At 42.7% G+C, this 15,133-nt stretch overlaps 1 protein-coding gene across 1 annotated transcript in view; it reads right to left on the reverse strand.

The window, feature by feature from the left end:
• The window catches only part of LOC311141343 (glutamate receptor ionotropic, delta-2), a gene marked incomplete at both ends in the record, with an annotated part of 590,499 nt that overhangs the window by 71,756 nt on the left and 503,610 nt on the right, over positions 1-15,133 (reverse strand). Inside the window, one exon of the mRNA XM_084176639.1 lies at positions 8,906-9,101. Within this exon, the coding sequence (XP_084032765.1) occupies positions 8,906-9,101 (196 nt within the window). The remainder of the gene's footprint in view (positions 1-8,905; positions 9,102-15,133) is intronic.

Genomic DNA, 15,133 nt, shown 5'->3' on the forward strand with positions numbered 1-15,133 from the left:
ACAGAATGAGAATGAGGTGGCATCACCGCCATCGGGAGGGAGGAAGACAGTGAGAGGGGCTCGGAAGTTTCCACCTACACAATTTATACCAGCGCCATCCTCCTTCAGATCCATGGCCTCTTTGTGTTTTAATTTATTTACAATCCAATCATTGAACTCGCGGCTCTATTCTCTTTTTCTTCTCTTCTGGGGAATACCGATGTGAAATGTAATGATTCAATTTGGGTCATCTTGCTGGAAAACACAGGTCTGGATGGGCCAAGATTAAGCTTCTCCTTAGAAGGAAGTTTTCTCTTCATTGTTCTTGTATTGATGTTTCCCTCCCAATTTATGCAGTCGTGCTTTAGCAACTTTTCTCCTCCTTTGTGATTGCCTTTGCCTTTTCCTCTGTGGTAGGTTTCGCCAGCAGTGACGTACTTCTTTAATCTTTTAATGATCTGCATTTGTCTACAGTGCCTCGTTAAGGAAGCGTGTCACATCGTTCTAACCACACAAATGTCCTTTGTAAAGGGAAAACGATTGCAATATGAATAGAATGGCAGAAAAAAAACTATTTGCTCAAACGGCAAACATTAACACTAAAAGCTTGTTAAAAACGACAATTGATGGTCCTCTGTAGCTCAGCTGGTAGAGCACGGCGCTTGTAACGCCAAGGTAGTGGGTTCGATCCCCGGGACTACACATACACAAAAAAAAAAAATGTATGCACGCATGACTGTAAGTCGCTTTGGATAAAAGCGTCTGCTAAATGGCATATTATATTATTATAAGGTACATTTTTAGGAATGCTAATTAGGCAAATCAAGATAAACTTGAGTTTGTAATAAGATCTAAGACGGAAAATAGGGACAATAATGAAACTTCCTGTACGTCCTGTCTACAAGGATGAGTGTAAAATGGAAGACAGAGAACCGAGAGCGTTTTTGCAAACACCGGTGGTGAGGTAGCTTTAATCAGTTGCAGTGGATAGCGGTGGGAGAGCAACTCCTCAGTACAAGGTTACTTTTTGTATGTAAACACTGCACAGCACTGCAAAGCACTGCAATGGGCCTGGTGACCAGGCCCTGGTCTAACCCTGAGAGCAGACCCAGAACCCAGACAGCACAGATCAAGACCATGAAGGTGCATAACTAGCCCATTGCACATCATATTTCCCACGGTAGCATCCCAACACGTCCACACAAAAAAAATACTAAAATAAAGCATACATATTAGCCGTCCCAATAGACTCATTACTCCCTCTGTTCTGCAGTGGAAACAAAATATTACAGAAAAAAGGGCTGAAGCTCAAAACTATCTTAGATTACTGGAATCCATGACTGACAGAGAATCCGCCTGCACCTCCACCACTCTCTCCGTGATAGTTAGGTCTCCCCCAGGACACGTGGATACACAGGGGATGGCTAGGGAGTCATGGAGAGCAGAGAGGGAGAGGAGAGGAGAGGAGAGGAGAGGAGAGGATAGGAGAGGAGAGGAGAGGAGAGGAGAGGAGAGGAGAGGAGGAGAGGAGAGGAGAGGAGAGAGAGAGAGGAGAGACAGAGAGAGAGAGAGAGAGAGAGAGAGAGAGAGAGAGAGAGAGAGAGAGAGAGAGAGAGAGAGAGAGAGAGAGAGAGAGAGAGAGAGAGAGAGAGAGAGAGAGAGAGAGAGAGAGAGAGAGAGAGAGAGAGAGAGAAGATGAAAGGAATGTGTGAAAGTTCCTGTGTCAGTGTGATACACCATCAATTAACATCACTCCTCCCTCTGCTCCTCAGCCTCCTCTTATTCGCTGCAGGACAATATACCACCCATCCCCCAACCGTCCCAACGAACCCCCACCCCTAATTGCCATTTACGTCCCTACACTTTCATTGATTTTCTTATTACACGTTTTATAATTACAAACTCCTGCGGCAAGCGGCTGGATGCGGTTAAGTAAGTCATAATGACAGATCAGTCCATTAACAGAACCTCGGGGCCACGACGGAGCAGCCATAGCCAGTTCTCTCACACACACACACACACACACACACACACACACACACATACACACACGCACACTCCCTTTATTAGTCCACTATCTTAGCCATGTGCTCGTATCATCCCTCTCTTTTTCCCTCTCTCTCTGATTCTTTCTCTCTTTCACTTACAGCTCCAGCGCTGTAGGCCAGTTCTTCAGATGCCTAGCAACAATCCCAGTACTAAATCAATCAGCAGACTGAGATCAGTGCAGGCTAGTCGCTCTCTCTCTCTCTCTCTCTCTCTCTCCTCTCTCTCTCTCTCTCGTCTCTCATCTCTCTCTCTCTCTCTCTCTCTCTCTCTCTCTCTCTCTCTCTCTCTCTCTCTCTCTCTCTCTCTCTCTCTCTCTCTCTCTCTCAATTTAATTCAATTCAATTTAAGGGCTTTATTGTCATTCATGGGAAACATATGTTTACATTGCCAAAGCAAGTGAAGTAAATAGACAATACAATATTAACAGTAAACATTACACTCAGAAGTTCCAAAAGAATAAAGACATTTTAAACGTCATATTATGTCTATATACAGTGATATAATGATGTGCAAATAGTTAGGTATTCTGCCTTGGTCAGGTATTCTGCCACTGTGTACTTTTATTCATTTAGCAGATGCTCTTACCCACAGCGACTTACAGTTAGTGCATTCAACTTATTGTAGTTAGGTACAGTATGACCACATAGAGAGCTATTGCTATCCCCCCCCCCCCGACTTACTTCACATCTTCACAACTCTATAGGGACACGTCTTCAAAAGTGTACTATTTGTAAATTTCTGGGAATGGTGCCGTTTGTGCACAAAGCCTCTCCCTGCAGGATGCAGCTGTTTGTACCTGGCTCTGATGCTGGTTGTCAGGTACAGTCAGATGAGTGCCAGGTATATATGCCAGGTCCCAAGCTGGGCAGCGGCAACATCTCCAAGAACTCGTAAGCCATAGGTTACCCGGCAACACTCCTGTCATGGTGTTCTCTCTCTCTCTCTTTCTCTCTCAATTTCAATTCAATTTCAATTTAAGGGCTTTATTGGCATGGGAAACATATGTTAACATTGCCAAAGCAAGTGAAGTAGATAGTAAACAAAAGTGAAATAAACAATACAAATTAAGAGTAAACATTACACTCAGAAGTTCCAAAAGAATAAAGACATTTCAAATGTCATATTATGTATATATACAGTTGTGTAACAATGTGCAAATAGTTAAAGTACAAATGGGAAAATAAATAAACATAAATATGGGTTGTATTTACTATGGTGTTTGTTCTTCACTAGTTGCCCTTTTCTTGTGGCAAGAGGTCACAAATATTTCTGCTGTGATGGCACACTGTGGTATTTCACCCAGTAGATAAGGGTGTTTATCAAAATTGGGTTTGTTTTCGAATTCTTTGTGGATCTCTGTAATCTGAGGGAAATATGTGTCTCTAATATAGTCATACATTTGGCAGGGGGTTAGGAAGTGCAGCTCAGTTTCCACCTCATTTTGTGGGCAGTGTGCACATAGCCTGTCTTCTCTTGAAAGCCAGGTCTGCCTTCGGTGGCCTTTCTCAATAGCAAGGCTATGCTCACTGAGTCTGTACATAGTCAAAGCTTTCCTTAAGTTTGGGTCAGTCACAGTGGTCAGGTATTCTGCCACTGTGTACTCTCTGTTTAGGGCCAAATAGCATTCTAGTTTGCTCAGCTGTTTTGTAAATTATTTCCAATGTGTCAAGTAATTATCTTTTTGTTTTCTCATGATTTGGTTGGGTCTCTCTCTCTCTCTCTCCATCTCACTCTCTCTCCCCCCCTCTCTCTCTCTCTCTCTCTCTTTGGCTACACACTCTATCTGCCCATCTTGTATTTTATTTGTTCTCCTCCTTTAATGTCCAGTCTAAATTCTCCCCCGACCCTGCATCCCGCTCTCCCATCCTCTCTCAGTATTCTGAGGGACGGGATAACACACTGTTATCTGCTTTATTACTGAGGGATGTGTTTGAAGTTTTGAAATCTAATTACATATCACCGTGAAATGTAACTATTTTAGTGATTTAAGACATTAACTCAACCCCTACAAAAGTAAAGTACACTGTAAAGCATACTCAGGTCGGACAACTCAAATGATCTTAGTTTTTGAGTCAAGCAACATATTTTTTTGTAAGTTACCAGTACTCATTTCATTGAGTGACTTAGATGGTTCTGTTTTACAGTGTCTGTGGACCAGTAGCCTCAGATATATTGCAGAGCTAGGTTCCTGGTATTCTGTCCACCTGTCTGATATGAGCTAGTGACTGGATATCTGCAGAGACAGCTCACACTATGATACACATCTGTCATCCACCACAGCTGCCCCGCTATCGCACGTAACCCTGGCAACTGCCAAGCTCTGCCTCCCTTGACGACTGGCAAACCCACACACGGGAACATTTCACACACACACACTTACACACACTGTAGGGCTACAGGTCCCTCAGACACACAGTGTGCTTTAAGAGAGCCATCGGACAGAGTAAACAGGAAAGGCTTTCAGAGCACCAAGCCACTCCAGAGAGCACACACAGTGGGAGACAGACAGACAGACAGAGAGGAGCAGAGTAGCTCATTGATATGCTCTGTGTAAATAATGTCTCTCCATTTCTCACTACATCACGCTGTTTAACATATTTCAATATGACAAGAAACTAATGAGTAAACGGGGGGGGGGGGGGGGTGGGGGGGGGGGGGGGGGGTTGTACAATGCGAACTATTTTTCTTGCAGCTGTTCTTCCAGCTTCTCTTTTCTTTAATTCATTTCTTCAACCACCACCATTACCGTTAGTCACTCACACTATCTATCTCTTCCTCTCCCTCCATCCCTCCCCCATCCATCCCTCTATCGCTATCACTCTGTCTGTCTGTCTGTCTGTCTGTCTGTCTGTCTGTCTGTCTGTCTGTCCATCTATCTATCTATCATCCCATCTCCCCCCTAACCTCCCCTCCCCTCCCTCTCTTAAGTGTGAGGGTAATGTTTGCAATTTAAGACCTTGATAATGAAGTCGGCACATTGAGAAAAATTACTGAGATCACTTTGAGCACCGCAGTGTAAAGGACGCCTCATTTGTAGTCAGACAAAGACACCTCCCATCTCCCTCTCCCTGCCTCCCTCCCTCCCTCATTCCCTCCCTCCCCTCTATCTCTGAGACATTACCATTTCCTCCTGCATCAAGGGAGGAACCCAGTAGCAGAAAGATGATTTACAATTACCTGAGTTATTAGCATAATCTTCATAGCTACTCTCATTAGTCCAGACAGAGCAGCATACATATGTGGAACTGGCGGCCATTTTCCTTCTCTGGAGGACACTGACGGAGTAAAAGAGAAGTTGTACAGCCTCGGACTCGGGCCGCTTGAGAATAACCAGTGATTGGAACCATACTATTAGAGTAGTGTTTCAGGGTATACTGGAAAGGCCAAAAGTATTTAATAAAATATGTACAGTGCATTCGGAAAGTATTCAGACCCCTTGACTTTTTCACATTTTGTTACGTTACAGCCTTATTCTAAAATTGATTAAATATGTTTTTCCCCTCATCAATCTACACACATTACTCCATAAAGACAAAGCAAAAACAGGTTTTAAGACATTTTTGTAAATGTATTAAAAATAAAAACTGAAACATGACATTTACATACGTTTTCAGACCCTTTACTCAGTACTTTGTTGAAGCACCTTTGGCAGCGATTACAGCCTCGAGTCTTCTTGGGTATGACACTACAATCTTGGTACACCTGTATTTGGGGAGTTTCTCCCATTCTTCTCTGCAGATCCTCTCAAGCTCTGTCAGGTTGGATGGGGAGCGTCGCTGCACAGCTATTTTCAGGTCGCTCCAGGGATGTTTGATCGGGTTAAAGTCCGGGCTCTGGCTGGGCCACTCAAGGACATTCAGAGACTTGTACCGAAGCCACTCCTGCATTGTCTTGGCTGTGTGCTTAGGGTCGTTGTCCTGTTGGAAGGTGAACCTTCGCCCCCAGTCTGAGGTCCTGAGCACTCTGGAGCAGGTTTTCATCATGGATCTCTCTGTACTTTGCTCCATTCATATTTCCCTCGATCCTGACTAGTCTCCCAGTCCCTGCCACTGAAAAACATCCCGACAGCATGATGCTGCCACCACCATGCTTCACCGTAGGGATGGTGCCAGGTTTCCTCCAGACATGACGCATGGCATTCAGGCCAAAGAGTTCAATCTTGGTTTCATCAGACCAGAGAATCTTGTTTCTCATGGTCTGAGAGTCCTTAGGTGCCTTTTGGCAAACTCCAAATGGGCTGTCAAGTGCCTTTTACGGAGGAGTGGCTTCCTTCTGGCCACTCTACCATAAAGGCCTGACTGGTGGACTGCTGCAGAGATTATTGTCCTTCTGGAAGGTTCTCCCATCTCCACAGAGGAACTCTGGAGCTCTGTTAAGGTGACCATCGGGTTCTTGGTCACCTCCCTGACCAAGGCCCTTCTCCCCTGATTGCTCAGTTTGGCCGGGCGGCCAGCTATAGGAAGAGTCTTGGTGGTTCCCAACTTCTTCCATTTAAGAATGATGGAGGCCACTGTGTTCTTGGGGACCTTCAATGCTGCAGAAATATTTTGGTACCCTTCCCCAGATCTGTGCCTTGACACAATCCTGTCTCTGAGCTCTACGGACAATTCCTTCAACATCATGGCTTGGTTTTTGCTCTGACATGCACTGTCAACTGTGGGACCTTATATAGACAGGTGTGTTCCTTTCCAAATAATGTGCAATCAATTGAATTTACCACAGGTGGACTCCAATCAAGTTGTAGAAACATCTCAAGGATGATCAATGGAAACAGGATGCACCTGAGTTCAATTTCGAGTCTCATAGCAAAGGGTCTGAATACTTATGTAAATAAGGTATCTTATTTTTATATATATATACATTTGCAGAAATGTCAAAAAACCTGTTTTTGCTTTGTCATTATGGGGTATTGTGTGTAGATTGATGAGGAAAATGTAATTTCATCAATATTAGGCCGTAACGTAACAAAATGTAGAAAAAGTCAAGGGGTCTGAATACTTTCAGAATGCACTGTATTTTGCACAGTTTTTTTTTTTACTAATGAACAGCAATTTCACGTGTGTTGATGAAATATCAGTGAAACCCTTCCTCAGAAGTATGGTTCCCTATGGACTGCAATGATATCGCATAACATTAATTGCCATTCACATCCTACTAGGCAAATGGCTATGATATTAAGAATAGGTCGAACATCTACAAGAGTATTGAATGTTCTGAGCTTATACTGCAAATGGCTGTGATATCAAGAATAGGTGGGGAATCTAAAAGTGTATTGAACATTCTGAGCTTAGACTGAAGTGGCAGAGATTGGAATTTCTACCCCTAACATAATGTCCTTCAGGGCTCTGCTATATGTTCCTGATAAGATAAACACAGTGGCTCTGACAGATAATATTATTCTTCTATAATGATTGCAATCTGAACAGTGTGAGGGGAAAAAATCCATAGTGCCTGGGACTGTGATTCTGAGAGGTTTATTGACAGTGTGTGGAATATAGAACTATCAACACTCGACCGTCAAGACAAGACAAGACAAGACATAGGATAGGAGAAGGAAAACACGATCTACAAATTAAACTATAGGGGGACCAACGGAGGGCACTGGTACTCCTGGCTGCCGGACTCACTGGCACTCCTGACAGAAGATACTGCTTTCCAGAGATAACGCATGAAAACAAACAGACAAAACTGAATTAAACAAATCTTTAAAAAAAATAGAAAGGGTAAAGAAAAATAGAACGATTCTGGGTTAGGAGAGACAAACCTGTCATTGACACCAGTATTCCACTAGAGGGAGATGTTGAGCCTACAGCCCAGTAATACAAGTAGGGAGGGGGGAGGGAATAAGAGAGACAAATACATAGGAGGAGCGCAGCGGGAATGACGGCCTGCAATGAGCTTCATAGTTGTTGTACTTGTCTGCTACTCTATTCCTGCAATAAGCTTCATAGTTGTTGTACTTGTCTGCTACTCTATTCCTGCCTTAAGCTTCATAGTTGTTGTACTAGTCTGCTACTCTATTCCTGCATTAAGCTTCATAGTTGTTGTACTTGTCTGCTACTCTGGGGGTGTCGCCTTTATCCGAGCACCTGGGAGTGCTGATTATCTCAACAAAACACTGACTAATTCATGAAACCAAACCCACTAATGAGGTATTCAGCCCTAATAATCTTTTTGTCGAGGAGATGAAGGCTTGAAGCCATACTTCACTCATTTACCATTGCTTTAATTGCTGCTACCAAGTGTGCATCCCAAATGGCACTCTTCTCCATATATAGTGTACTACTTTAGACCAGATCCCTATGGGCCCTAGTCAAAAGTAGTGCACAAAACAGGGAATAGGGTGCCATTTGGGACGCATCCTATGTCGGTTCCAATTTACTAATAAAAGAACACCAGGGAGGATCTATATAATTTTATATTTATATTGAGGCTTACAAATGACACATTTAAATACCTGTACCAGGCACTTATGGTAGTTAGTAATCATACTGGGGATTGAGTGCTAAACCATGCATATCTCACACTGTTTAGAGTCCTAGAGTACAACCTCTCCCCTCTGTCTCGCTCTACACCAATCGCATTTTAGGATTTTGTCTGTAGTTGTAGTTTAACAAGCTACTGACAATAATGAACCCATGTACGACACGTCACCAAGCCACAGGTGAGATATATGAAACCCTATGAAACATCTAGACTAGTACGTTTAGGACACACCAGGACTCGTGATCTCGTGTGCCTCAGTTGGTAAGAGCATGGTGCTAGCAATGACAGGTTTGTGGGTTCACACACACTAGTATATACGTACTCACTGTACTGTACATCGCATTGGATAAAATCATCTGCTAAATGGCGTAGACTATGTAAAGTGGTGTACCTTGCGGATGCCCTCCTTGGACTCCTCCACGTTGTTGTCGGCCCCTCCGGTGCGGTTGATCATGCGCCACATCTGGGAGTACATGGGGTCCCTCTCAAAGGGGTTCATGGCCTTGCTGCGCACCTGCTCGTACACTGCCGAGTCCAACACTGTCCCGTACGGCAACTCTGTCTGCTTGGACAGGTCTTGGAGGGACCTATAGAGAGAGACAGAAGGGGGAGGTTATGGGAAATGTAGTTCACCATGTACCCATTATAACGTGGGGTTGACATGGAACTACACTTGGACACAGATGTGGAAATAATCACACTCCCCACACACACACCTACGCATAGAGGCACACACACAGGTACACACACAGGCACACACACACACACACACACAAACACACACACACAAACACACACACACACACACACAGACACAGAGACACACAAACACACACAATGTCAGTGCCGAGTTCATAACTTGAAGCTAATTAAGGGTAAGCCAGCCAACCAACTGTCAAGAAGCTCCCTGTAGTTCCACTAAAAGGGGAATAATGGAGGTGTGTCATAAAAGCACTAGTCAGTAGTATCATAGCATCTCCACCTCCAGGGAAATGAAGGTCTTTTAATTACAACGCTACGGTCTTCAAACACTCACCATCTACAACTGTAATATAAAACCAGAACTGGGACTAATGACTGTTTGTTTGTCAAATTGCTTTAACAGAAGCCACCAATGTAATTAGGAAAACAACAAGTGTATCATCATCACTACTATAAAACTTCTGTTGTTACCATCACTACTATAAAACTTCTGTTGTTACCATCACTACTATAAAACGTATGTTGCTACCATCACTACTATAAAACGTTTGTTGTTACCATCAGTACTATAAAACTTCTGTTGTTACCATCACTACTATGACACTTCTGTTGTTACCATCACTACTATGACACTTCTATTGTTACCATCACTACTATAAAACTTCTGTTGTTACCATCACTACTATGACACTTCTGTTGTTACCATCACTACTATGACACTTCTATTGTTACCATCACTACTATGACACTTCTATTGTTACCATCACTACTATGACACTTCTGTTGTTACCATCACTACTATGACACTTCTATTGTTACCATCACTACTATGACACTTCTATTGTTACCATCACTACTATGACACTTCTATTGTTACCATCACTACTATGACACTTCTATTGTTACCATCACTACTATGACACTTCTGTTGTTACCATCACTACTATGACACTTCTATTGTTACCATCACTACTATGACACTTCTATTGTTACCATCACTACTATGACACTTCTATTGTTACCATCACTACTATGACACTTCTATTGTTACCATCACTACTATGACACTTCTGTTGTTACCATCACTACTATGACACTTCTATTGTTACCATCACTACTATGACACTTCTGTTGTTACCATCACTACTATGACACTTCTATTGTTACCATCACTACTATGACACTTCTGTTGTTACCATCACTACTATGACACTTCTGTTGTTACCATCACTACTATGACACTTCTGTTGTTACCATCACTACTATGACACTTCTGTTGTTACCATCACTACTATGACACTTCTGTTGTTACCATCACTACTATGACACTTCTGTTGTTACCATCACTACTATGACACTTCTGTTGTTACCATCACTACTATGACACTTCTGTTGTTACCATCACTACTATGACACTTATGTTGTTACCATCACTACTATGACACTTCTGTTGTTACCATCACTACTATGACACTTCTATTGTTACCATCACTACTATGACACTTCTGTTGTTACCATCACTACTATGACACTTCTGTTGTTACCATCACTACTATGACACTTCTATTGTTACATCACTACTATGACACTTCTATTGTTACCATCACTACTATGACACTTCTATTGTTACCATCACTACTATGACACTTCTGTTGTTACCATCACTACTATGACACTTCTATTGTTACCATCACTACTATGACACTTCTGTTGTTACCATCACTACTATGACACTTCTATTGTTACCATCACTACTATGACACTTCTGTTGTTACCATCACTACTATGACACTTCTATTGTTACCATCACTACTATGACACTTCTATTGTTACCATCACTACTATGACACTTCTGTTGTTACCATCACTACTATGACACTTCTATTGTTACCATCACTACTATGACACTTCTATTGTTACCATCACTACTATGACACTTCTGTTGTTACCATCACTACTATGACACTTCTATTGTTACCATCACTACTATGACACTTCTGTTGTTACCATCACTACTATGACACTTCTATTGTTACCATCACTACTATGACACTTCTATTGTTACCATCACTACTATGACACTTCTATTGTTACCATCACTACTATGACACTTCTATTGTTACCATCACTACTATGACACTTCTATTGTTACCATCACTACTATGACACTTCTATTGTTACCATCACTACTATGACACTTCTATTGTTACCATCACTACTATGACACTTCTATTGTTACCATCACTACTATGACACTTCTGTTGTTACCATCACTACTATAACACTTCTATTGTTACCATCACTACTATGACACTTCTATTGTTACCATCACTACTATGACACTTCTGTTGTTACCATCACTACTATTGTTATTAAGGCTGTCGAAAAATCTAAGCAAGCCTAAATATCTTGAGTGATAATTCACTTGTTTTTGTTCTTGTTTTTTCTTACCAAGCTAAATTCTCTAACATCATTGGCAGATAACTGTGATTATTTTAACCCCAAAAAGGCTTAATACAAGTCATTTATATTTTTTAAAGATATTTTACCTTAAGAAAGAGGATTAATTAATAATGTCACATTAGCATACCCCCCCCCCCCCCCCTTTCACTCCCTCTCTCCAGCTACTCTCAAACCCCTTTGAAGGTTTTAATGAACTTGGCCGCCAAATGTTAATCTTTTATTGCTGTCAATTAATCTTTGCCCTTAATCTTCCCATTTCCTTTTCCCACGTTTTGACGTGCCTATGTCTATCATTTGCATTCTCTTTGAGGGTGGAAATTCTCCTTAAGTAATGTGTAGACACATGGAGATAGGGAGGGTGAGGGTGATGGTAGGGAGGGTGAGGGTGAGGGTGGGGTGGGGTGGGTGCGATAGTGGCAAACCATGGTAGACTATGGTTGCGTCAAAAATGGCCCCCTATTTGCTATGTAGTGCACTACTTTTGACCAGGGCCCATAGGGATCTAGTCAAAAGTAGTGCATTAGATAGGGAATAGGTTGCAGTTTGGAACGAAGCCTATCAGTCTGGCGTCTAAACCTGAACATCTATTAAGGTATCCCTCTTCAGCTCCTCTGTAATCTTGGCGTGTGCTTTTGTTTGTCCCACTACCAATTATCTTCAGCCGAGCTGCTCATTGAACAAGGAAATTGACTTAACATCACTTGATTATTGCCATTGTGACTGTCTTTAGAGATAATTTGTACAGGAAGCTAACACATTCTCTAGGCAGGCAACTAGATTTAGCTGCGGGACAATTATTGTCGGAGCGAATGGTCGGGGGGGCGGAAACAATTATAATAATTTTTACACTGCAAATTGACCACAACTAAGCCCAAAAAGAGATTTCATTTGAAAATAACAATAATTTTATACTTTGATTACATTGAGACACAATGACGTACAGTGAGCTCCAAAAGTATTGGGACAGTGACACATTTTTTGTAGTTTTGGCTCTGGATTTGAAATTATACAATAAATATGAGGTTAAAGTGCAGACTGTCAGCTTTAATTTGAGGGTATTTTCATCCATATCGGGAACCGTTTAGAAATTACAGCACCTTTTGAACATAGTCCCCCCATTTTAGGGGATTAAAAGTATTGGGACAAATTCACTTATGTGTATTAAAGTAGTAAAAAGTTAAGTATTTGGTCTCATATTCATAGTATGCAATAGGGCGGCAGGTAGCCTGGTGGGTAGGAGCATTGGGTCAGTAACCGAAAGGTTGCTGGATCGAATCACAGAGCTGACATAGAGAATGGCGCCGTAGAAGATGGCTGCTGTTTTACAGCCCTCTAACCAATTGTACTATTATTTGTGTTTTTTCGCATTATTTATAATTTATTCTGTACATAATGTTTCTGCCACCGTCTCTTATGACCAAAAATAGCTTCTGGATATCAGGACAGCGATTACTCACCTCGTATTGGACGAAGATTTTTTCTTCAACGAGTCGGATGCAAAGGATATTCTACAAACACCCGACAAGGCCCAAAACCCCGTCATTCGCATGAGAAAGAGACAGAAATATCGTGGACGTAGGTCGCGTTGCCTTGTAAGGATCCGACGGCGAGTGAGTAAACTGCCTCCTCCATCAATCCTATTAGCCAATGTTCAATCATTTGAAAATAAATTGGACGACCTAAGATTAAGGTTATCTTACCAACGGGTCATTAAAAACTGTAATATCTTATGTTTCACCGAGTCATGGCTGAACGACGACATGGATAACATACAGCTGGCGAGATATACGCTACATCGGCAGGATAGAACGGCTGACTCCGGTAAGACAAGGGGTGGTGGCCTATATATATTTGTAAACAACAGCTGGTGCATAAAATCTAATATTAAGGAAGTCTCAAGGTTTTGCTCGCCTTAGGTAGAGTATCTTATGATAAGCTGTAGACCACACTATTTACCAATAAAACGCTCATCCAGATGCAGCGCTCCTAGTTGCCGGGGACATTCATGCAGGGAAACTTACATCCGTTCTACCTAATTTCTACCAGCATGTTAAATGTGCAACCAGAGGAAAAAAAACTCTAGACCACCTTTACTCCACACACAGAGACGCGTACAAAGCTCTCCCTCTCCCTCCATTTGGCAAATCTGACCGTAACTCTATCCTCCTGATTCTTGCTTATAAGCAAAAACTAAAGCAGGAAGCACCAGTGACTAAGGAAGTGGTCAGATGACGCAGATGCTAATCTACAGGACTGTTTTGCTAGCACAGACTGGAACATGTTCCGGGATTTTTCCGATATCATTGAGGAGTACATCACATCAGTCACTGGTTTCATCAATAAGTGCATCGATGACCTCGTCCCCACAGTGACCGTACCTGACCCCAACCAGAAGCCATGGATTACAGGCAACATCCACACTGAGCTAAAGGGTAGAGCTGCCACTTTCAAGGAGCAGGACTCTAACCCTGAAGCTTATAAAAATCCCGCTATGCCCTCCAACGAACCATCAAACAGGCAAAGAGTCAATACAGGACTAAGATTGAATCGTACTACACCGGCTCTGACGCTCGTCGGATGTGGCAGGGCTTAAAAACGATTACAGACTACAAAGGGAAGCACAGCTGCGAACTGCCCAGTGACACAAGCCTACCAGACGAGCTAAATCACTTCTATGCTCGCTTCGAGGCAAGCAACACTGAAGCATGCATGAGAGCATCAGCTGTTCCGGATGATTGTGTGATCACGCTCTCCGTAGCCGATGTGAGTAAGACTTTTAAGCAGGTCAACATTCAGAAAACCGCAAAGCCAGACGGATTACCAGGACACGTACTCAGAGCATACGCTGACCAGCTGGCAAGTGTCTTCACTGACATTCTCAACTTCTCCCTGACCCAGTCTGAAATACCTACATGTTTCAAGCAGACCACCATAGTGGTCCCTGTCTAAATGACTATCGCCCCATAGCACTCACATCTGTAGACATGACATGCTTTGAAAGGCTGGTCATGGCTCACATCAACACCATCACCCAGACACACTGGACCCACTCCAATTCGCATACTGCCCTAACAGATTCACAGATGATGCAAACTCTATTGCACTCCACACTGCCCTTTTCCACATGGACAAGAAAAACATCTATGTGAGAATGCTGTTCATTGACTACAGCTCAGCGTTCAACACCATAGTACCCTCTAAGCGCATCACCAAGCTAAGGACCCTGGAACTGAACCCTTCCCTCTGCAACTGGTTCCTGGACATCCTGACAAGCCACCCCCAGGTGTGCGTGCTTATTCCCTTCCTGTTGACCCACGGTTGTGCGGCCGCGCACGACTCCAACACCATCATTAAGTTTGCCGACGACACAACGATGGTAGGCCTGATCCCCGACGATGATGAGACAGCATATAGGGAGGTCAGAGACCTGGCAGTGTGGTGCCAGGATAACAAC

This window comes from Coregonus lavaretus (genome assembly GCF_964263955.1).
Source record: "Coregonus lavaretus genome assembly, chromosome: 14".
NCBI classification, from domain to species: domain Eukaryota; kingdom Metazoa; phylum Chordata; class Actinopteri; order Salmoniformes; family Salmonidae; genus Coregonus; species Coregonus lavaretus.